Below are 23,026 nucleotides of genomic sequence, written 5' to 3'. Positions count from 1 at the left end.
AAAAACAATAGGAGTCAACAGTTAAGTTTAGGCCCAAACATACTCACTGCTTATTGTTTTCTCTCTGCAACACAGATTTAGTACGTTTCTTTATGTATGTGAGAAAATGTCTAAATAGTCGTGTCTTAAAAGAAACTACTACACCTGAATGAACAGTAGTGTAACTTCATGTTCGCAGGCTAAAAATAAAGGCAATTGCAGCCTTTTATAGCTGAAACTAAATGTAAGGCCCTCAATTTACATTTAAACCAGTAAAAGGTTGTGACCCAAAAAAAGCGCCATAAAACTTTCAATGAATGACATTAGATAAATGATGTATCTTTTAAGTAGTTAGAATGTGTGTAAGTGATTGACCTTTTTTTTTATTATTATTAAACTCAAAGCCACAATTGTTATTGTAGAATATATTTTCACTAATGTAAGAAAACAATAAATAATATGCTGGCTTGAATCAAGGAGACATTCAGCTTGTATTGTTTTTAAAATTCAATATTTTAGTTAAATCCCGAAATTAAGACTATTTGGTTCATTTGAAACTAAATGTGCTTGTTAATCCAGTTCTTCATTTGTGCTTTTCCTGCACTTCTTGCTTTTCTAGGTTTCTACTTAATGTGTCTTATTCTCTTGGTATTTTCGTTCTTAACAGAGTGTGTCTTTTGTGTTGCTGGTCATTGTAAATCTTGGCCTTTTTTGAGGGGACGTGTGTGCTTTTTATCGTTTAGTGATTTCTGCATTATCCTCTGCCGTCTATGTTGTCTGGCTGGTTTTTTTGCACATTGTGTGTGTTTTTTGCTTTTATCTTTTTAGATTGTGTCTTTCAGTCAGTTTGCTGTAAAGTTTCCTCTGATCGTTTTTACTTTTTGTAGTGACTTGGACTTCTTTATTTTTTCTCATTGTTCTTTCGTTTGTGTCGAACCCTTTTCCGACGCGGTTGCGTTGTGGTTATTCTCTCTGGGTTGTTGTTTCATGGACTGTTTGTAAGAGGAGGCTTTGTCTTTGCTTTTGTGCTTTTTTGTTGTTTTTTTCGTTTTTGGGACCCGTTTTTAATGTCTTGTGTCTTTTATTCTTTTTTGTTTTTTGTTTGTTTTTTTTTTTTTGTTTCTCAGCCTTTTTTGTATTTGACTTGTATTTTTTTCTTTCTTTTTGCCTTATTTCTCTGCCAGCAGAGGGATTGTCTTTTGTCTTTGGCATTCTGGTCTGCAATACTGGCAATGCTTGGGGTTTGTTTTTTTTTTTGCCTTGACTTTTCTCTTTGTGGTATATTCTCTCTTTTGTGTTGTACTTGTTGTCATGATGAGTGACAATCTTTTCTTTCATTCTTTCATGTTTTTGTCCCGTCATGGTTGAAATTTGCCTTAAGCTTCAGCGGGATGAAATCTGGTATATATTTTATAGTTGTTTCTCCTATTTATTTAACCCGTTCTTTTTTGCAGCTGTTTTAGGACGTTTTTTTTTTTTTTTTTTCTTTTTAACTAGCTGGTTTTTAGTTTTAGGTGGCTTTGGTGTGTTGTGAATATTTTTTTTTTTTTAGTGGGGATGTCTTTTGTTCTGTTGTTTTTTGTTTTTTTGTACAGAGTTTTGGATTTCTGCTTTGAATTTTTTTTGGAGTTTTGGTTTGATCTCTTTTTTTTCATTCTTTGTGGTGCCGGTGGAGAGACTTTGGTCTTTTGTTTGTTCTGGCTGCTTGTGTTCTGTTTTTTATTTTTTTGTTTGTTTCGTCTCGTCTGCTGTTCTTTGTTCTGAGTTCCGGCTTCTATTTTGTTTTGGGATTTGTAGTTTTTAGGGTTTTTTTTCTTCTGTCCTATTCCCGGCTTATGGTCTAGTTTCGTTTTCCCCCTTTGTCAGGATTTTTTTTGTGGCAGTGGTTGCTTGCTTTTTTGTTTAAAGAATTAGTTTTGTTACAATAGATACCTGAGTTTGAGTTTAAGGTTATTCGAAGAACCTCGTCACACTGCGTCACACACCAAATCAAGCTCAGGGCTAGAGAGTTTCTTAGCGTTCCCTCAGAAGTAAAGATTTGGGCATCTTTGGGCAGACAGACACAACTAAAGCCAGGTTTAGTTGTGTCTGTCTGGTCGAGTAAAATTCTGTGAGTTTAGAAAATCAAAATGTTTTACAAAAGCAACTTTAATAGTTATCCAGTTAGTTGAAATGATAGTTTTGCACATAAATTAGGGACACCCATAGAGACCGAATCACAGATACACATTGCAGTTTGTCCAGTGATCGTCGATAGCCGGTTGCTCAAGCTCCCCGTCAGGTCCTGCTGTCAGTCTGAGATCCATAAATGTTCTGAGCATCTGATCACCTAGAAGAGTCCACCCGGATCAGAGTCGTTACAGGAATTTCGATTGTGATCCGGCATAAATGGGTAGCCACAAAACGGAGATGGTCATGATGTGAAAAGGTAAGCTCAGACCACATCAGAGTAGGACGTTCAGCAGAGTCTGATGCAGATAACATGAGGATGACAAACAACAACTGTACAACAAGCGTTGACATGATTTCGACGGCCACAAAGAGGACTGCGCTGTGGAACAGAGCAAGATGTTATTGAATATTGAAGAAATGCACAGCGCATATTCAGTGTCTAGTGCTTATGTCAATGCCAATGATTTTTAAACCAAGCCCCTTTGTTTTTGCGATTTTAGCTGCTTGTTTTGAAGTGACATAAGCATCAGATTGACTTGTATGATCTGAGTGACTATTTGAGCCGTAACCAGTCTGCACATTTGATGCTGAACTGTCTTCCTCAAGCAGCTTCAGAGGTTCTATAACCTAAACACTTGCAGGAACAGCCTTGCTCCCAAGTGTCAAGTCGGTGTGAAAGCAGTGTGATCATAAGGTATGGATGTCCCAGGAGTAGGAGTTTTAAGTCTAACCTGCATAGACCAGAAGTGAGCTGTGTCGAGTTCTTGCCTACAGGTGCAGTCCCTCAGCAACCTTAAGCTCTTTGTATGTCAAAGATGTAAGCTGCAGATTGATCTTTCTTGTCCTCTAAGTCTGAAAACATGACGCAAGTGCTTTTTGCTGATATAGACTCCATTCAAGCAGAGGTTTGGAGCTCTCCCTACTTTACTCCTTTTTGTGACCAGCGGCAAAGTTTGCCATGTCTTGAACACCTGCACAGTTCTGCCCTTCTCTGTGCCGAATACAATAGACACTGCTCTCTCTGGAAAAACACACTCCTGTAAGATCTCTACCAGGTTTTCCATAGGAAGTGCGTCGGAGGCTTTTGTTGATCTCTGTTGTTTTTGGACGGTCTGTGTTGTCCTATAATATTTGTGTATCAACTCTGAATATGAGATTTTCTAATTTTTTTATAACCAATAAAAATTACTCAAAAGTAAATAACCAACATCTTTTTTATTTATCACATCTTGTCCAAATTAGGGTTGCGCAGTATATCAGGCATTTTATCTTAATCGCTTTGTCAATTATGCAAATAATTGTTATAGATATGAGGTAGTGATGCACAGACAGTGATTAAAATATAGCAGTTTTCTGACCTCTAATCGACAAATCAGACCTCTAATAAAACCAGAAGTCTGCATCAAAATCTAAAAGTCTAATTAGAGCATTTCTGTTAAGTAATTATGTGCTAAGTTGTTTACCATATGGCATACTATGTCATTAATAGTTAAAATTTTGCTTGTAATGTCTCATTCCCTCCTAATAAAAATATATTTTAAAAAAAGTAATTATGTGCTGTATGGCAATAATATCCTTTTTAGTGCGTTGGATGCTGTAGGGGTGTATTAAGACGTTTGGCTTGTCACTGAGAATCGTTAGTTTTTACATAGCCAAAACAGGATCCATAAAATGTAATTGAAATTAGGTGAGTGGCTTTTAGAAAAATATTGCAATACTGATGATGCAAAGTGCTGATAGTTAAAAAGATTACAATTAACAATTTTTATTTAGTCACATAATGTCCCCGTGTTTCTCTGTGAACTTTAGTACCTCACTGACTAAAGAAATGCACCTGGTGTGAATGTTCAGGGAGAGTTAAGAGTCATTTAATTAGCCAGATATGTTGCGGATAGTAATGAATGAACGCATAACTCTTGACATTTTACATCCTTCCAAACGTTGCATCCAAACAGTCCTTTGCAGTCTTGATATTGCCATGACGATTCACTATATTGTGATGCTCTAGTTAAATTATTTTTTCCATTATCTTCCCTTTCTATTCTCAATCTTTCTTCTTTTTGCTGTGAACAACATTTACAGTTGTCTGTGTATTTATTGTGTCATATTATCAACATTCTGTCTCGTGTTTTGCTGTTACTGCGCAGCTCCAATCCCAGTCTAATCTTTCTTTACTTTTCACGAGTTTCAGAAAGTTCAGGATTACGGCCAGGCCTTGTGTTTGGAGCTCTATCTAATATTAAATTCTCATTGGTCAACACGGTGTGTTGTGTACATATCCTAAGACCAATACACTATTCCTGGAAGCTCCAAGTGACAGGAGCGCAGCTTTATTGCCACATGTGTTCGTGTCTTCAAAGAGACAGCTCTTTAAGCTCTAATAGTCTCTCCGCATCCATTTTAAGTAGTGACTAGTCTTTAGAGGGATTTCTTTGGATCTCTGTGAGGACATGTCATTTGACAGCATATCAGTTTAATTCCTCCCCTGGTCAGATGAAGACTGACAGGCAGAGTGGTTGTTTTAAAATTTCTGCTAGGGCTGCTAGATTAGCCGACTTGCAGCCAGCTTGGAACACGTTCTTTATGTAGCAGCGTCTGTCGGTGACTGTTGTCTGTGTCATAGAGCCTGATCAACACATGCTGATCATGCCAGAAGTTTGCCTTCATATAAATTGTCTGACTGTGTGTGTGTGTGTGTGTGTGTGTGTGTGTGTGTGTGTGTGTGTGCTGTAGGGGTACCAGAAGCGGATGACTTCACCTCTCCGTTATGAGTCACCGTTAGATTCCTCCTGTGGTATAGCTGTGTTTCCACGCAGATCATTACCAGAACACACACATTGGTTAGAAATAAAAGCCAATTAATGATTTATGTATTCGGCAGGCTGTTGTGGGTTTTTTATGAATTTTACAGTGACTCTGTCACAGTTAGCAAAGCTGGGAAACGCAGTGCCACTGTCAGCCACGGGTCAGACTGAGCCAGCATGTGTGGCGCTCGGAGGCTGTTAGAGCCTCTACGATCACACCTAGCTCATCCATCACTGCCATGGCTGAGGATGCTGAAATTAACTAGACTCTCACTGTTTTCCTCCAAGACTCGCAGGCTCGATTTCTCCTCTTCGTACTTGTGCTGCCAAGGCCTCGGCCTGGATCTCAGCTCTTTGTTTGGTTCTGAGGTTTGCTAAAGTTTAGGGTTTTCTATGTTCTTCTGGCCTTTTTGCCCCACCATCTTCAAATGGTTTATAAATGGTAAATAACTGAACTTGTATAGGCACTTTTACAGTCATTTTGACCACTCAAAGCTCTTTACACCAGAGCCACAACACTGACACACATTTATAACCTACCTACACAGATCTGTAGGTAAGTTGAGTGACGTGTTAGAGGAGGAAGCTGGAATTGAACCTGCAATCATTGCAAGACCTCCGCTTACCCCCTGAGCAGCAGTCATCCCTAATAAACGAAGACCACATTGCAAGGTTCCTCCTATAGCTAAAAGTATATTGAATCACCGTTGTTACCATGTGCACGATATTGCAGTTACAAAGGATAGCATGAATTCAATATTTTCCAGTCCCAAATATACAAATAATATCTTAAGGCTTGTTAGACTTTCACTGCATTGATACCCCATACTTTATGTGATGCCTTACTCACAAGTCATGTTATTGGAAAATCCAACAGCAGATTCACTAATAAATGTTTTCCTGATAAAGCGAAGGCTTAGTTGCACATCCCAAGATTGTCTTAAGAGTATAAAATATTGGGACCTTAAGGAGAAAAGCAAACAAAACAGATAATATTTCTAGACATTTTTTTATTCTAATGTTTAAGATAAAAATGAGTATTTCTGTATAAATAAATAGCTCTTTTGATTTCTATTTAGTTAGCATCCTTTTCTCTGATTTACTGACTGACAGCCCACAGACAAACGAACAATCATTCAGAAATGTTTGAGTTTGGATTTACCAGGTCTGTGTCACTTTACTGAATTGGAGGCCTAGTTCAGCATGGTGGCATTTCATTTGTTCAAGATACAGATAATAAACTAGTCATTTAATAACCGGGTTTAACGGGTGGAAATCTTTAGGCACTTGCGGTTCTGAATCGATTGATGAACCTTTCACTTCATCTGTAGCTAAAACTAAGTCTTCATGATCATCAGCCATTTTTCTGCGAAACCCGTTCCCTCTTCTTCACTGAGCCGGTTCGGAGCGCGATTCCTCTGGACTAGCTTTGGAATCGTGTCACTTTGTTCTAGTCTTTCTGTGGTGGATGATACAGTCACTGTGTCGCTGATACAGTGAAGTATCTTAAAGGCGGGATGTTGTAAAATAAAAAAAAAAAAAACACCGCTCCATCGTGCCTCAAAGTTGAGGAGGGGTTCTCTCTGAAAGCTCAGGCTTTGAATATTTGAAGTAAAAAAAAAAGTAAAAATCTGATGTTTTATCAAACATCGCTTCAGAAATGACTGATTTATTTTTAGATAAAATAGATGGCTTTCATATCCTACAGAAGACTGTCCCCTCTTTATGTCATGACACACACCAGACTTTCTACAGTAAGCCTTTCCACACCACGGCTACTGAAGGAGACACTTGACCAACAGGATTCAACCAATTGACATATTAAGAAGCTGCAGGCTTGTCAATTCATCCAAACACTGCCGCTGACCTCTCTGAGAGGGAGCCCAGCAGGTAGATGCTTTTATACGGTCTTTGCTTAATGGCCCTCCTCCCTTCCAGACTCAGCCAATGATGTTTGGAGAACCCTTGACAACCATCGCCAAGTAGCTCTTGGGGAGAGAGGGGCTCCACTTGGCTTCTCTTGTATCCTCTCTCCTCTGCTCATCTCATCCCGGCATCCCAGGCAATCTCCTAATTAGCCTCCTTAATGAGGTGGTTTCTGATTCTGGCTGTAGATTCTCAACACAGAAACTCTGTTCCCGATTTGCAGGAGAGGGCCATGGTAAGGTGTGAGGTGGAGTTGGTGGGCGGAGAGGCTGCACACACACGCGCACACACACACACACACACATACACACTCACCATCATGTAAAAGTATTCATAAACACCAAACCTTTTTTTTTAACTCTTTTTTTTTTTTTTTTTACTTTTTGGTTTTTTATCCAAATAAACTTCAGTGTAGTTTATTTGGATGTTTTGTGAGGGTAGTGCGTTAATGGCTTTCAGAAACACAAGTTTGTATTTCTGTCCATATTAGACTTTTGTTTATTTTCGTACCTGCATTTATGGCAAACTCAATCGCTTACCCTAACCTTAACCAAAACTTTAACCACATCAAACCTCTACATGTAATCTGTAATTCTTAAAAAAGGAGGGTCCTCTGCATTAGGACCAGACTGTGGCCCTAATGCAGACCTTCACCATTTGTGAATATACCACAAATGGTCCCTAAATAGGCTACTTAAATGAGCAAACACACTCGCACTACCTTTCTTCAATTATAGCTGCAAGTTTGGTTTAAATAAAAATTCGATGGTCTGGATTTCAAAATCTTCACCTGTATTTCACTGCATGTGTTTTCAACAACTCTGACCAGCGTCCCTGTCCCTGCTGAATAAAGACTTCCCACGCCATGCTTCTGCCACCACTTTGTTTCTCAATGCAAAAGGTCATGTGGCGTTTCTCTGTCAGCATTTTCCATATTGACTGAAAGATGTTAAGCTCCGTCCTCTCTGTGTGCTGCGTTCCTTAGTATTTTTGATGCCTTTGGTTTTCCAGTTTAGTTACTTTTTTGTTGTTAAATATGTTGGAAACCTTGAAAAATATGCTCCCCTATGTCTTTGTGAATTTATCTAAATAAAATGCTTTGAAGTTTGTTTGTAACTTGACAAAATGGGGGGAAAGTTTGATGGGTTTGAATATAAAGGAAGACAACGTATCATGTTTTTTTTTTCTCCCATTGTTGTTAATTATTGTTTTTCATTAAAACTACGCTGAGTGTGCTGCAGTAAAGGTTCATGTCCATAAATAAAAGCTATCAGATTTTTCATTGATGGTTATCCTAGCAAGTTTAGCAGTGAGGTGTTCTTCTGCGCCCTCTTCTGTCCCTCCCCTCAGAGTTTGTGGTCTGATGTTCAGCCACATTTATTTGATCCCACATATTTCTGTCGAACAGCTTTTGGGAAATGTTTTTGACTCGTTGGGACTTGGTAAAGAAAAAGTTGCCACTACTGTGTCAATGTCACAGATTGAGTCATACGTGCTTGAAGTCTTTAAATTTTTTAAATAGAACAAAGAGTCCTAACGTCCAACGTAACGATCAGCTTTCGTACAAAATGTTTAAAAAAATCCAGCTTTCTGTTGCCACCAGGTTTGCAAGGCGGTCCAGTTAGCACCATGGGTAAAACTTTATTCAGTTTGCAGGTTTGAGTAACCTATTTTTGATTCTTATCAGCATTTCTCTTATTTCTACGTCTTGTCACTGCTCTCCTTGGTGAACAGAAACCTAGTGCTGATCCGTGTTTGCGGCTCCCTCCCATGTAAGAGCAAAGTCCCTTGTGCAGATTTTACTTGGCAGTTTGACACAAAGTAGTCTGTAACTCTGCAATATACTAAAGAAACATATTGTGTTGTGTCTTATGCAGCCCTGCTGTAAATTAGCTTTTAAAACTAAATTACTAAAAGTTTGTGATCTTTTCATTCATGCACATAAAAAAGGGAGTTCCTTTATGCTGAGATGAACCTGTTTGGAGCCACCACAAAGTTATTACAACAAATGACTGTTTCAGACATAAATGAATGTGATGAATGCAGGTTGAACTTGTTTTCCCCTCCTTAACTTGTGCTCTCTGTCCACCGTTTACAGACATGCCCATATTTGGTCAGTGTCCCGCACAGGACGACTTCTACCTGGTGATGTGCAGCCACTGCGGTCATGTGGTCAAGCCACAAGCCTTCCAAGCACACTACGGTAAGTGTCACTCGAAGGCTGATCGTCAGGACATTGTGAGGCTGGGTTTACAAACTTAAGTCAAGGTCTTGGGAACGCAACGCCGATGGACGTGCAGCTTCTGAGTCATGTGGCCTGTTTTGCTCTTTCTGAAGATGTTTAAAGGATGTTTTTATGTTACTGCTTTACCTGTAGTTATCAGGTAAAGCAGGAGTGCCAGATTCATTATCATTATCGGGCAATATCAACGTCATAAATGTCCTCAAAAGTTCAGTTGTGGACGAATGCACTGATAAAAGACCCATTTACAAACTGTTAAAAAGTGAATAAATGGCTGTCTCGACATTGGATGGGTACTTGTTGAAGTTAAATAATATTGAGCTTGTTTTAAAATCATTTGGCAGATTAATAAAAAAATCCTATGATATGATTAATAAAATGGCATTTAAGCACACAACTGTTATCCTGAAGGTTAAAATATCAAATTTATGTTGCAAAAAATGCTTTTAGTCCACAAAGTCAAGAATCTGATGTTTTTCTTTTTCAGATTTCTTTGATTCTCTTCAGACTTTAGGAAGAGAAACTGTACATGGTCTGCAGAACAACATTTACTGTTTCCTAGTAGCTGTTGCAGTGATTGTGACGTCCAGCCATCAGTCGTTCTTGCATATTGATCTTGTCTATCATTCCGTTGCCATTTCTCATTCCTAGTAGAAACCTGAAATGCTGCCAAACAAATGATTTAAGAGTAGCTGGGGCATCTTCTGTCTCAAATACATAAGGCGAAGCCATGCGTTACACCTGTTTAAAGCTAATTTAACAAAAAACTCCCATGTCCGATGTCACTGTTGTCAGTTTTACATATATAATGCATTTAATTAGATAAGTTGACTAAAGGGCTTCATATTTTAGGCAAAAACAAAAAGTAAAATTGGTAAATTACTCTAAAAGGACAACAAAACATTTACATTAACTATTCCTGGTCAATAAAAAGTTAAATAAGAGCTAGTTAATTTTTAAAAGAATCTGCACATATGTACTGTAAATAGTTTTTAAAAGAGGAAGGACATCAGATGAGATGGGGGCCAGACAAACATTTTTAAAATCAATGCAAAAACACATCATTGGAGCTGTTCCAGGACCCAAGTTCAGTCTCAATCAGAGCTGCCTTGCATTTTTTTAAAAATCAATACTTGATAAAGTACCATTTTAGTGCTAGTATTTGTCAGTGGATTCTTCTCGGTGCCTTTTATCCTCTCTAAAGTGTGACAGCTTTAACTCTTGTCAAGACCAGCCACCAGGGGGAGGCAGAACAGCGCAGTGCTCCTGCAAGGATCTACCTCTACAATTATGCTAAAAGCGTTCACTTGGCTCCTCCTACGTCGTTAAACATTATCACCAGCGTGGGATATATTATTTCTGATCTGCTTCTACGTGTAGATTGGCTGTCAGTCCTGTCAGGGTGATTGTTAATTTGAGACGGGGGTGTGGGGAGCCTGGAGGTTAGTCCCCTGCCAGTCAATGAAATTAAAGCCGCACTGACGGCATCCCAGCAGGTGACTGCCAGACTGTTGTAGACTCAAAGTCTGAATCATAGATAGCAAGCATCCATAATGAGTCATTTACGGTGATTTTTAACATGTTTTGTGCCGTTTGTTTCAGTTGTGCAATGATGAGTTATACGACCATATTGTCTGTAAATTGGTTTTTCTTTTTCCAAACATGCTAGCAGCAGCTTTAAGTCCCCTTACTGTAGGTTTCCTGGAGCCGAGGATTCACCCTCTGCAGTAATTATAAGTAAATTCTCATATTTGCAACGTTGAATCTCAGGACTCATTAAAATTGCAGGATTCCATTTTTTCTATTTTTCTTTTTTTCCGCCCTTTTTTTCCCCTCTTTTGGTTCACTTTTTGTATCAAATTAGTTGCAGATACGCTTCGGTTTAAAAATTATTTATTTATTTATTTTTTTATTTTTATTTTTTTCAATTCTGCAACAAAAGTGTCAAATTAAAGTGCAGCTCTCCAACCGTACGCGGCCATACAGATTAGCAGGTCTCTTGCTGGGTTTTTACTCCGTGTTCTTCCTTCTCATGTCGTTACGGGAAGACCCCATGCGGAGTTAACACCGGGGCAGAAGCACTGATCTCGGTATCATCCAGATCGTCTCAATATGATGTGAACGTGCTGCTTTGAGCCCATCGGTCTTCTGGAAGGTGTTTGAGCTTCTGCGGCTGATCCCAGCAAGGGGATGGGGGAGGGGGGGGACGCTGACTACAGGACTGGACTCTGCGAGCGCCTGTTCACTTTCCTGCCCTTTTATGAATCTGTTGAACAGGTACAGACCTGGTCTAGTAGACTTCCACAAATGTTTTTTTTTTTCTTTCTTTTTTCTTGGATGAATGCATTTGAAATGTTTTATTGACTGACAAGTGTATTCTGAATATATTTAGGTCATTTTAGGTGTTGCTTTAAGGTTATAACCAGTATGGAAGTGTGGCATTTGATTTTTTAAAAAAAAGCTGTTTATTAGTAATATGTGACTGCGTGGCATGGTATTAATAAACCCAAATTATCTGACCTTCACTTCTCCACTTAAAAAAAAAAGTGTGTAACTGCATTTAATCTTTTTGTCACATTCACTGATATTTATTGATGCTCTTGTGGAACAAACAGTGTGGAGAAAATAGCAAAAATAACATTCCGATCAGTTTTGTTTTCTTATTTACCACCAGTGAAATGAATCATCACAATAAATTTAAATTCTTATAATAAATTGTTCTTGATAAACGATACGATAAATGTCATCCCCTCACTTCTTGTTTTTGATTCCTTTCTTGTCTTCTTTCTCCATGCACTTTTCCTTTATTGCAGCTTCCATGCCTCATCTTAGCAGTAGCGATAAAAATTTCAGTGTTAAAAACCTTTTTCTTTTTTTCGAGCCGAGAACATCAACGAGAACCATGCCAGAGTAAATGCTGAATTTGCCTTCAGACCCCTGATTTGCTTTATTTCTAACATTAGCAGCTGAGAGTCCCGTTACGAGACCCAACGTTTCTGTGGTCGCCTCCTGGGATTCTGGACCAGCTCTGACACACGACTGTGTCTTTCATTCTGGAAACTCCTCAACCGATCAGAGTTCATTTTGGATCTGATGTGTGATATTTCATTCTTCTATTTTTGTCCCTTTTTTTTCCCCCCCATCACAATAAAGACTCGCCCTAACCTTTCCTTCTCCCGTGCAGCCTTTTATCAGTCTGCACGGCAGCTGTTGAGTGATGCTCAGTCTGGATATAAAGCTCTTGACCTATTGGCTGTTTCTATTTCAGGCTGTGGAGGCATGAATCACAAATGGTCCTTTTTCTTGTTGTTGGGGGGGAAAACCTGTTCAATGCTTTAAAGAAGAACATCAATGTGTCTGTTCGCCTCTTCATGCCTCATTGTGATGTAGAATGAAGGACAAACCATTTTAACCAAAGATTCACCAAACACAGACACCTGCAGTTTTTGCTAGTTTCATAAGTTTTTTTTTTTTTTGTGAGAAACTGATTTGGAAAAATGTTCTTTTGCCCAATTTTGTTATTTATTACTTATATGAATTATTGCCATTTCCATCCTTGAAATACCACAAATTCCATTTCATTTTACATTTTGGTCCAATTGATGATGTAATTTTCAAGTATTACTGATAATTTGATCAGTTACACACTACTTGAGGAGACTTTTGAGCAAATACCTTTTTACTCTTGAGTAAATTCTTGGACAGTTACCTTTTACTTGAGTGAAAATATGTTGGAGAACTGCTACTCTTGAGTACAATCTTTGGGTCCTTTACCCACCTCTGAATTTCATTTGCTCTTACTGGTTTTGTTGATTTCGGTCTGTTTTGTGCCGTTTTTGCAGAGAGAAGGCACAGTTCCACCAGCAAGCCGGTCTCCACGTCGCCCTTCCCGGTGTCGGGCAGAAACCGAAGTGCCGGCAGCGGACTGAGCTCGGGCTCCGTGGCCGGAGTTCCAAGCGGAGGGATCCCCGGCCGAACGTCCAGCGCCCTCTCCAGCGTGTCGTCGTTGTCTTCGTCGTCATACTCCTCCAATCCAAAATTTCCGAAATCAGCCAAAGACAAGCTGCAAACCATTCAGCGAAGACCTCCCCACTCCACGTGCAGGACGGGCTCGTCTGACAAAATGTAAGTTTTAATCCTTTTTAGTTTGGACGTTTGGTTCCAACTTTTCTGGGAATTGTGAATTCTTTATTGTTCAACATAAACTTCTTGTATGTAGGTGTCATACGTTTTGTTGGTTTTGATCAGTGGTCGGTTTTGTCCAAACGGGCCCTTTCACGGTTTCACATCTCGCTCAGTTTTCTTCCGTCTGCATCAGTGATTCTAACACAAGATTTGATACTTCTAGGTCTGGACGATTTGGCTTAAAAATAAAATCTCCGATTTATTTATTTATTTTTTTCCCCCACACATGATCCGATTTTAATAATTTTTTCTGTCTTGCTTTCTTTTCTAAAAAAGAAGTTGCAAATGACAGAGAATATTTTCAAAGAGTGGCTTTTGTTTCAGTCATTGCTTCTGAGAGTTGTGCAACGGAGGACTAGTGTTTAACTATTAGAATAAAGTCAGAATATTAACAGAATAATGATGGAATTTTACCAGAATAACATCTTAAAATTAAGAGGAAAAAAAAGGGTTTAATGAGAAAAAAAGCTTCTAGATCTGACACGTCTGTGTGATTCTTTCTTCGACTCAGTGGTTGCTGATTATAATTAGATGCCGATGTGGTAAAAGATGAAATATGTCCTTTCCTGTAAAACCGACATCAGAATGTGAACATTTCTCATTTAAATTTTTTATTTGTTGTGGTCAAGTTCTCATAAAATTCCCAAACCTACGACTTTGTTCTCGTAATTAAAAATAATAATCAATGAATTGTATCCTGAAGTTGACGTGAATTTAAAGTCAAAAGCTGGAAAACATGCTTGTCAAACAAGACGGCTGCCAGAAATCACTCCAAAATATGGAAACACAAGGAGTGCACTGGTGGGGAAAAGAAGGAAAATCCAGATATTTCAAAAACTTAAATCTTCAGATCCATTAAATCAGCCCCACCTTTCTCGATTCTCACATTTCGTATCTGTAACCTTCTCTTCCAGCCCAGCTGTGAAGGTGGAGAAGATGAACCTGTCAGCGAAGCCGCTGCAGGCTCCCTCCGCCCCCGCCGCCGCCACTTCCTGCTCCTCCTCCTCTACGCCCTCTTCTAACACCACTGTGAGCACTGCCGCCATCACGACTCCCACGTCGTCGTCGTCGTCCTCATCATTGCCGTCATCATCATCATCAGCCCTTAAACCAGGCCTTAACTGTCCCCCCATACCAAAGCCTCCATTGCTGGTTTCTGGTCCCATTCCCAACGGCAAGGGCCTCCCCGCAGACAAGAAGCAAGACAGCAGCACCAGTAGCAAACGCCACGTTAACAAGAAGGTCTCAGGTCAGTCGGAAGGGGAACAAAGACACCTTTTTTTTTTTTTATCCAGATTATTTTTATTTAATACCATCACGATTGCTGTCTTTTGTTGTTCTTTAATCATCTAACTCTTCTAGATATTCGTGTTTCTTTCTTGCAGTGTTTTTCAATTTTCACATATTGCATCAGCTCCCTAATTTGTTCATCTTAGAGTTCCCACCTCTAACAAGAAACAGATTTCATCTGATTAACGTTTCAAAGGCAGACGCACAGTACATGTTGGTAGCGAACGAGCTAACGTGTTTGTGTTTTGTTTGTTTTTACCCTGACTTTTTGTGCTTGCAGAGCGTGAGTTCAACCCTGATATTCACTGTGGCGTTATGGATGCTACAGGTCGGAAACCCTGCACAAGATCACTAACATGCAAGGTAACCCACACTGCTTTTAGCTCAGCAAATGTTGACAGAGCATCTTCAACATCTGCTCATGGAAATTTGACTTCGAACTCGAATTTCCTCTAGTTTTCTAAAAAATAAAAATAAAAAAAATTCTGAGATTAATCTCAAACATGACAATTTCTTTTGGCAGAAATTCTCATTTTTCTGTCTACGGTGAATATGAGTAAAGTTTTCACCTTCAAAGCAGCTGATGGTTTAATGTCTTTAGCCTCTTTCAAGACAACATTTCTGTCATTTCTGCTGGTTAAAAACTAGTTGTTTACTATTATTGTTTTGTGTGTGTGTGTGTGTGTGTGTGTGTGTTGTTTTTTTACTGTAATCAGAATTGTAATTTATCATGATGATGACTAGAGCTGAAATGATTAATCGGATTAATCACGACGAATGGATTATTGAAATAATTGTCAACTAACTTGGTAATCATTTAGTCGTTACTTGGAGTACAAAGACTGAAAAAAAGGCCAATTGCTGAAGGAACAACGGAGCAGTAATGAAGCCAAAGATGTACAAAAAAAGCATTTACGATAAACAGCTTTGTCTGTAAATATGTTCTACCCAGAACTCCTCAAGTGGCTCAGTTTTAGCTTCACCTGATTCAAATTCTGTAAAAAAAAAAAAAAAAAAAAAAAAACCTTTTATCAATTTAATTATTTGCATCTTTTAATACATTTCAAATATTGCAGAAAAAAATCGGCTGAATTTGCCCATTTTTATTATCCGATTAATCATCAGAACAATCGATTAATCAGTAACTAAAATAATCATTAGTTGCAGCTTCAGTTATGACAAACTGCATGGCGTTATCGTCGTTTTACAAAAGTAGAGTCTGGATAGTTTCTCTTACTGTTGCTTTCCATTAATGGGACCATGAGAGCAGAAATAACTATAAATTTGTTAGACTTGATTAAATGTCAATATTTTTAGCTGTAAAGTTTCTCTGCTTATTGTCACTTGTGTTCTGAAGTGGCCTTTAATGCAGGTTGCAGAGAGGCGCCTTAAACGTGCACTGATGTGTTTTGGAAAGGGGTCTGTATTTCTGAAATTTGTCAAAAGCTGTTTCTTAATACCGAATACAGAACTTAACACCATGTAGTCTGCAGTGATGAACGGACTCTGATTACGACGAGGCAAAGAAATTTATCTTGGATCTAAGAACTGCTGAACAGCACCCAATATGGGAGCCTTAATTACTTGAGCGTTCCCCAAAAAGTTACTTTATGACAGTAATTCTGAAAGTGAAACTGATATTACACATTTATGAACCACAGGATGATATATCCTCTGGGTTTATAAGTGTAGGCGCACAGTTAACAAAAACCCAAAATTCTGTTTTGGATATGACAAACGACTGGCTTCAAAACACTTTTCAACAGAAACGTTTGTCAGTTTGTTGTCTTTGGCGTCCTCCACGAGGACGTCGCTGAAGAAGCCGGCTGTTCAGAGTGCTGCATCTAAAGCATTTTAATGAAAAGTTGAGTGGAAGGAAAAAGTGTGGTGAGGAAAAAAGTTGCATTATTACCTGTTTAACGCCCCTGCAGACACATTCCTTAGGCCATCGGAGGGCCGTGCCTGGACGACGGAAGCGCTTCGACATTTTGCTGGCAGAACACAAGAACAGAACGAGAGAGCGGGACAGGGAACGAGAACTGCACCAAACCCATTCCCAGCAAACTGCCCCTCTCAGGGACCCACACCCCTCTCCCCAGCTCGCCCCTAGCCATGACACCCACCCGGTTTCTCATGGCAACGGACCAGCCCCTGATACCACGAAGCCTTTGCCACTCGGAAAGCCCAAATTTCACAGTCCTGGTCTTCCACGGTAAGCACCGCGCCGCGTTTGTTCAAACACGTCTGTGTCCCGTTTGTGTGGTTTTCTGAAACGGTTAGCATGTTTCTGCGAACGTTTCTATCCGTCTGTGCTAATCAGACTGAACAACAGTCACGCTGGAGGTTCCTCTGGAGATCCTTCGGTAGTCCACGAGTCCCTGCACCATCCCCAGCCCACCCCAGACGTTTTATCCAGACCCTCAAGCGACGAGGGAGAGAACGAGGAGCGGGAAGATGGAACGGACAAACTGGACTTTCTCTATTCAGGTTACCACCCACGACCGGCAGCTGTAAGTCCTGTTAGCACACTTTATTTTTCTTTTTTAAACAGAGAATGGCTGTTTTTGTTTCTCACCCAAACCCCACCTCTCTTCCCAGTACTGTACCTTTGGAAGTCGACTGATGGGGAGAGGCTTTTACTCCTTTGATAGGCGGTGGGACAGAGTGCGATGCGCCCTGACCACCATGATGGAAAAGCACGTTAACTCTCAGATGTGGAAGTGAGAATCTCTAGTTTTTGTTTGGTTTCAGCACCACATACTGAATGCAATAGTCTATAAAAGTGTGTGATTTGTCTTTTTTTGATACTTTTTCAGCACCTGATGAGTGAAAAAATATGGAAAAATGTTGGACTTTTTTTCTTTCTAAAGCAAAAAAAAAAATCATCAGATAATTCTTAGCAAATGCAGTTATTTTCACAGTGATTTATAGGTTTCATTTGCTAAACCAGAGGTAGATTTTAACTAATTTACTATCAGTATTTACGGTGTTCAGTTACCAATTGAAAACACACCCAATTTTAAAAAATACATAAGTGTTCTGCTTCACTACCTTTTTGCTCTCTACAACTTTAAATTCACTTTATCAGATCTTTGAATGTTGTTTAAAAAAATGTGTGAAACTTTAAACAATCTACCTTAAATGAATGAAAATACCAGACTTAGTAGTAGTTCTTTTTTTTATTTATTGTACTGATTTAAAAGCAGTTAATTAGCTTTTTATCACACCCCTAAACCAAATGTGAGCATTTTGGGGTTTCATTATTTATGATACTTTGTACATAAATGACCAGAATGTTATAAGAAGTCTGCTAAAGTATAAAATCTTACAATGAAATATGTGTGGATGTAAATATACAATTGAAGTATTTTATCTTAAATGTAGAAAGAAATTCATCTTTAAAAACGTTCCTCTTCTCCACATTATGACACGTTACAAACGTTTAGCTTCGTTGTGTTTTATTGAAGTTTTATCGTATGAGTCCTTTCCCAAAGCGCATTGAGGCAGCAGAAAGACGCCTTGCAGCTTTCACCTAAAGTTGACTAAGAACTAGAGGTTTTAGTTTGTATTGAAAAAGAAAGTAATAATTCTTGTGTTTCTTGCTGTGTAGGAAAATCCCCCTGGCCTTGGAGAATTCCTCTCTCACATCCCTCCACAGGACAAGCACAAATTCCCACGGTAGCACTCCCTCGTCAGGCTTCCTGAGCCCCCCGGCGACCTTGCCCCAAAGCCCCTACAGCCAATCTGTCGAGAGCAAGTCATCGCTCTCCTACGGGACCACCTTAAACGCTCACAGCTCCCTCCAGGGCGGGCCTGAGCACCCGGCCTATGGCACCACGCAGGCCAGACAAGTGTCTTCGTTGCCGCAGATGCCTTCAGCCCACTTGTCCTCATCCTCGTCGTCTTCAGCTGCTTCGCTAGCCTCCGGCCGGGCGCTGAAGTCGCGTTCATCCAGCAGCAGCAGCGCCGCTACCAAATCATCTTCCTCATCCTTCAAGCCCAAGGAGCTCTCCTCTGGCTCCTCCGCGCCCGTCGTACCGAACTCCACCAGCGGGGGTAGCGCCGGAGCGAACAACAGTAGCAGCACTAGCTTCAGCTCGGGAAAGAAGAGGAAGAACAGTTCTCTCCTTTCCTCATCCCATTGCTCTTCTGAATCCTCTTCTTCGTACATCGGTGCCCCTTCGTCGTTCAAGAAGAACTGTGCAAACGCGGGCAGCTCAGGGAGCACCTACCACCACGGCTCGTTGGGAGCTTCGTCTTCGCTGTCCTCCTCCCACAGCGGCGTTCACAGCGTGGGGCTGAACTGCGGCCCCAGCGTGCGGACCAACTCGCTCAGCCTCAAGGCGGAGCCTTCGGCGGGCGGCTCGTCGGGGCCGCCGGCGCGGGGCCCGCCCTCGGGCAGCCCCGCCGAGTCCATAAAGCGCATGAGCGTGGTGATGAACAGCAGCGACTCGACGCTCTCTCTGGGGCCGTTCGTCCACCACCAGCCCGCCTCGTCGTCGGACCACCACGCCAACTTCAGCCACCACTCGGCAGACGGTCGCCTGGAGGCCAAGAAGCGGAAAAGCTCCTCCGCCTCCGGCGGCGTCAACAGCGGAGGCGGAGGTCTGGGTAGGGACGGAGCAGCAGGAGGAACCGGACCGGGCCGGCCCAAAATGACCAAGTCCCCCGCTCTTAACAACATCCACGGGAAGCACAGCCGGAGCATTCCAGGGACGCCGGGTCTGCCCAACAACTCTCATTTACATCAGGTTAGTGTCCCAGACGTAAACGTGTCTGTGCCACTCGGCCTGCCACGATAAATGTAACTGGGCGATTAATTGTCCAAGAAATCATTGCGATAAACAATAATATTGTCGTTATGAGACCGTTTTCAATTAGAGCAATGATAATGGCAAAATAATGCAAAGTACACGCAGTCAAAGATCATTAAACTAATTTTTATTGAACATCTAACACTGGAACTGGAGGACTTTTAAAAATACAAAGGGGTGAGTACAATTTTTGGTTACTCTACCCACCCAAAGTTGCAGACGGTTCATCTACAAAGTGAGGGTAGGTTTGAACATTATAAGTGTCAGGTTTTTATTTGTAAAGTGTTTTTCTTTTTGTCGTCTTTGAAAATAAGCGCAACGCTTTGGTCTTTTAAAGAAAACCCCAATAAAATGTCGTTTGTAAGAGTTTGTAGTTGTAGTGAGACAAAATGTGCTTTGCGTTGAGGCGCGGCTGAAGTTCAAGTTGCTGACAAAATAATGAGATGAGATCTTATCAAACTAAAGGGATGACAGCCTGTGATATAAACAATGAACTATAAAAGTTTAAGAAATGTAGGATAAAACATTTCGGAAATACTTGATGCTTAACCAAGTCATCCTTCAGTTGATCTACTTTTTATCCTTTTGCCTCTGCAGCCAAAAGCTCGTCCCTGACAGCGACTTCCTGCCTCTGCGTTGGAAACAGGCGGACAGAGGAAAGTCCAGAGTGGTCTGCAATCTGTTCTGGACTGCACTAGGCCTTGTGAAATAAAATCCACATGACTCTCAGCTTCCCACAATCCTCAGGGTGGAGATGATCTGGACTGCCCAGTGAAGTAGATGTGGTCCTTACTATTTCTCCCAAAGCCATGTGTGCATCAGGTGCGTGTGTGTGTGTGTGTGTGTGTATGCGTGTGTGCTTGCAAAGAGGTGGGCAGAGATACTGAATGCAAAGCAGAACCCCCGCGCCCCACCTGCGCCCCTCTGCCCCACTAAATCCAAGAGGTCTTCCCAACTGTTTTGGAGATGGAGGGAACACAACAAGCTGATCTATTTCCATTCGAGTTCAAGAGCGAGTGTGTAAACGTGCGTGTGTTTTTATTTCTTTTTTATATTACTCCTCCGCCCCCCTACATGTTAAATTCTGCTGGAGTCCCCAGCTTTATTCCACCCCCATCGCCTGATCTCAGAAGCCTTGCAAGGAGACTCAACGTTTCTAATTCCAACACCTTAAATCACAACATAACTACTTTTTAAAATGTCCGTTACTGTCCGACGCGTTCGGTGACCGAGGGTTACACGCAGTCGCCCCCTAGCGGATAATCTGGTCAACTCTTCTAATCATCCAGAAAAATTATGCAAGTGTTACCTTTTTTTCTGATTTCTAATGAGCTTTGTTTTTTTTGTTTTTTTTGTTTGTTTGTTTTTTTAACACTGGACTACAAAGGGTCTTTGTAGACTTGGTGAAGACGGTTGTGCTTTTAAATGTGAAAAAGGACACCTGATGTGCCCGTTGGATCGGTTCTTTTGTCAGCGAGAAAAGCCTGTCCCTGAGGGGACGTCTCAGTTTCCTGAATCTATACATTGTACAAGAAAAAACAAAAACACAAAACACAGCGACAGTAGACCTACCCTCCCACCCCCGAACTGTGAAGCGCACTAAATAATTGTGCTTAGCTGTCCACAAAGCTCGCCAAAAAAACTGCCACAGCTTTGCCAACTACTTTCTATTATAAGAGGAGAAGGGTGGGGGTGTGGGGCAGGGGATCGTTAAAGCCACAACTTCCCTACTGTATCCCCACAAAGCGGTGTGAAATTCTCAGCCATGTGTGGACAGATGTGAATTGTAATGTTTTCCACATGGAATCAGGTAAATGGTACGTCTTAACTGGAACAAACTTGCACGTCTACTTGTCTTCTGTGGGGTGTAATTGTCCCTCCCAGTGAGTAACCACTACCAAATCTCTGGTTGTTACTTTCCACGACGCCTCACGGTCATAAAGAGGGAGGGAGGGAGGGGGGGCGGCTGTTGGCTATGGAGTGCCAAAACTGCAGAAATGTTCTGAACAAAAATGAATGCGTTATTTATCCACAAAACAAATTGAAAGAAAAAAAACAATATCCCGACTTATTACGTCAATCTTTGGCGCGATGTATGGTTATAGAATTCCATGTGAATTCATAAAAAAAAAAAATGAAATCAAAACTTATGATAATGAATAATTATTTCAGTATTCAGTTATTTCATGGCTTTTCTTTTTTTTGCTGCAGTGCATCATGAAATGATTCAAAATGTCTGTGACTCAAAAAGTTCATGATGTGTTGCAGCAACCAACCATGAACTAATTGTTCAAATAAAGGTCTGTTCTTAATAATCAAAAAGAATATTCTGTAGTTTATTATAAATTTAATAAACGCTTTATGCATTTGTTTGCAACTTCAGTTGTTTTGTAAAAAATAAATAAATAAACAAAAAATTAAAATTAGGCACTTTTGGATCTCCATAGAACCCTAGCATAATACTAACACGTTTGAAAATGTCTTTCAGCTACTTAGTTGGAAAAAGTGAAACGGTTTATTCCTAGTCAGGTTGAAGATCGAGGCTTGAAGCCATTAGAAACCTGATGTCAAGTTTCTCGGATAATAAGAATATTACCAATGATTTTTTATTATTTTTTTTTTTTAAAAAGGGGGATGTTTTTATTCTTAGAAATGTTGCCTGTGGAAAAAGTACAGCACAGGTGGATCAGCCTGCTGGACGGTGACAGCAGCCTTCAGCTTATCTGCGTTCTTGGTTCTGGTGTCTCTCCTCTTCCTCTTGCTTGCACCCGTTGGTACTTGAGGCAGTGTGTGAATTGCTCCGAAACGTTCAGATTTTTTGGACTTGATCAGACCGAGTGGACCAACACCAGCAGATCATGGGACTCCCCCGAAGCAAAACATAACACTGGAGCTCAATAACTTGGATGCCACTTCTCCACTGCAACTTGATTTTCTTTCATCTCAAATGTTGACTTTGGACCACTTGTTGTCCTCATCTCCTCATCCAGGTTTTCTACAATTCCTTTTTTTTTTTAGGAATATCTCGCCACAGAGAATTTCACCAGTTGTCGTCGTTCTGGATTACATCTGTGTCTTGAACTCCTGCTGCAGTCCAAGCTTAGTGAATCACTCTTGAATGGACTTTGCAGTTATTTTTGCTTGAGCACACCTTTTCCTTCCACTTCATTTTCTTTAGCAAAATACCTTTTCCAGGCTTGTGGAAGGTGTTAGACTGTCTGCTGGACAACTGTAAGAAAGTCTTCCCCACAATAGTGCTTATAAAAAAATCCCTCATGTAATAATTCATAATTTATCTGCGAAACAGTTTGTCAGCTGAAATAAATCATCAAACTTAGCAGAAAACTTGAAATGGATCCCTTTAAGTCTGAGCTTCAATGTTTGAATTGAATTCTGGATTTTCTAATTTGAGATGCAGTCAAACTTCAATATTTCTCAAAAAAAAAAAAAAAAAAAAAAAAAACAGGCAATACTCGCTCGTTTGTTTTTGAACAATGGTTTCAGGTGAGTTTTTCTGGTGCGAGATTCATGAAGATGGCTTCACGAGAAAACAAGCTTTTTAGCAACTCCCGTTGATTTCTTTCTATATATATATATATATATATATATATATA

The 23,026-nt window shown here is 40.3% G+C and overlaps 1 protein-coding gene across 3 annotated transcripts in view; it reads left to right on the top strand.

Moving 5' to 3' along the window:
- Positions 1–23,006, top strand: part of atxn7 (ataxin 7) — a 32,918-nt gene extending 9,912 nt beyond the window's left edge. For 2 of the 3 annotated variants that reach the window (XM_007571588.2, XM_016681501.1), the window contains 9 exons: positions 8,980–9,084; positions 12,966–13,248; positions 14,223–14,557; positions 14,879–14,961; positions 16,530–16,810; positions 16,919–17,108; positions 17,197–17,318; positions 18,209–19,349; positions 20,010–23,006. In XM_007571588.2, coding sequence (XP_007571650.1) covers positions 8,980–9,084; positions 12,966–13,248; positions 14,223–14,557; positions 14,879–14,961; positions 16,530–16,810; positions 16,919–17,108; positions 17,197–17,318; positions 18,209–19,349; positions 20,010–20,027 — 2,558 coding nt within the window. In that variant the 3' untranslated portion in view covers positions 20,028–23,006. The remainder of the gene's footprint in view (positions 1–8,979; positions 9,085–12,965; positions 13,249–14,222; positions 14,558–14,878; positions 14,962–16,529; positions 16,811–16,918; positions 17,109–17,196; positions 17,319–18,208; positions 19,350–20,009) is intronic. The other variant, XM_016681502.1, reaches the window with a different exon arrangement.
- Positions 23,007–23,026: the final 20 nt, after the last annotated feature.

The sequence above is a fragment of the Poecilia formosa genome, unplaced genomic scaffold, assembly GCF_000485575.1.
Source record: "Poecilia formosa unplaced genomic scaffold, Poecilia_formosa-5.1.2 Scaffold283, whole genome shotgun sequence".
Taxonomy (NCBI): domain Eukaryota; kingdom Metazoa; phylum Chordata; class Actinopteri; order Cyprinodontiformes; family Poeciliidae; genus Poecilia; species Poecilia formosa.
Note: the sequence above shows the minus strand (reverse complement) of the source record. Positions and strands in the feature narration are given on the sequence as shown.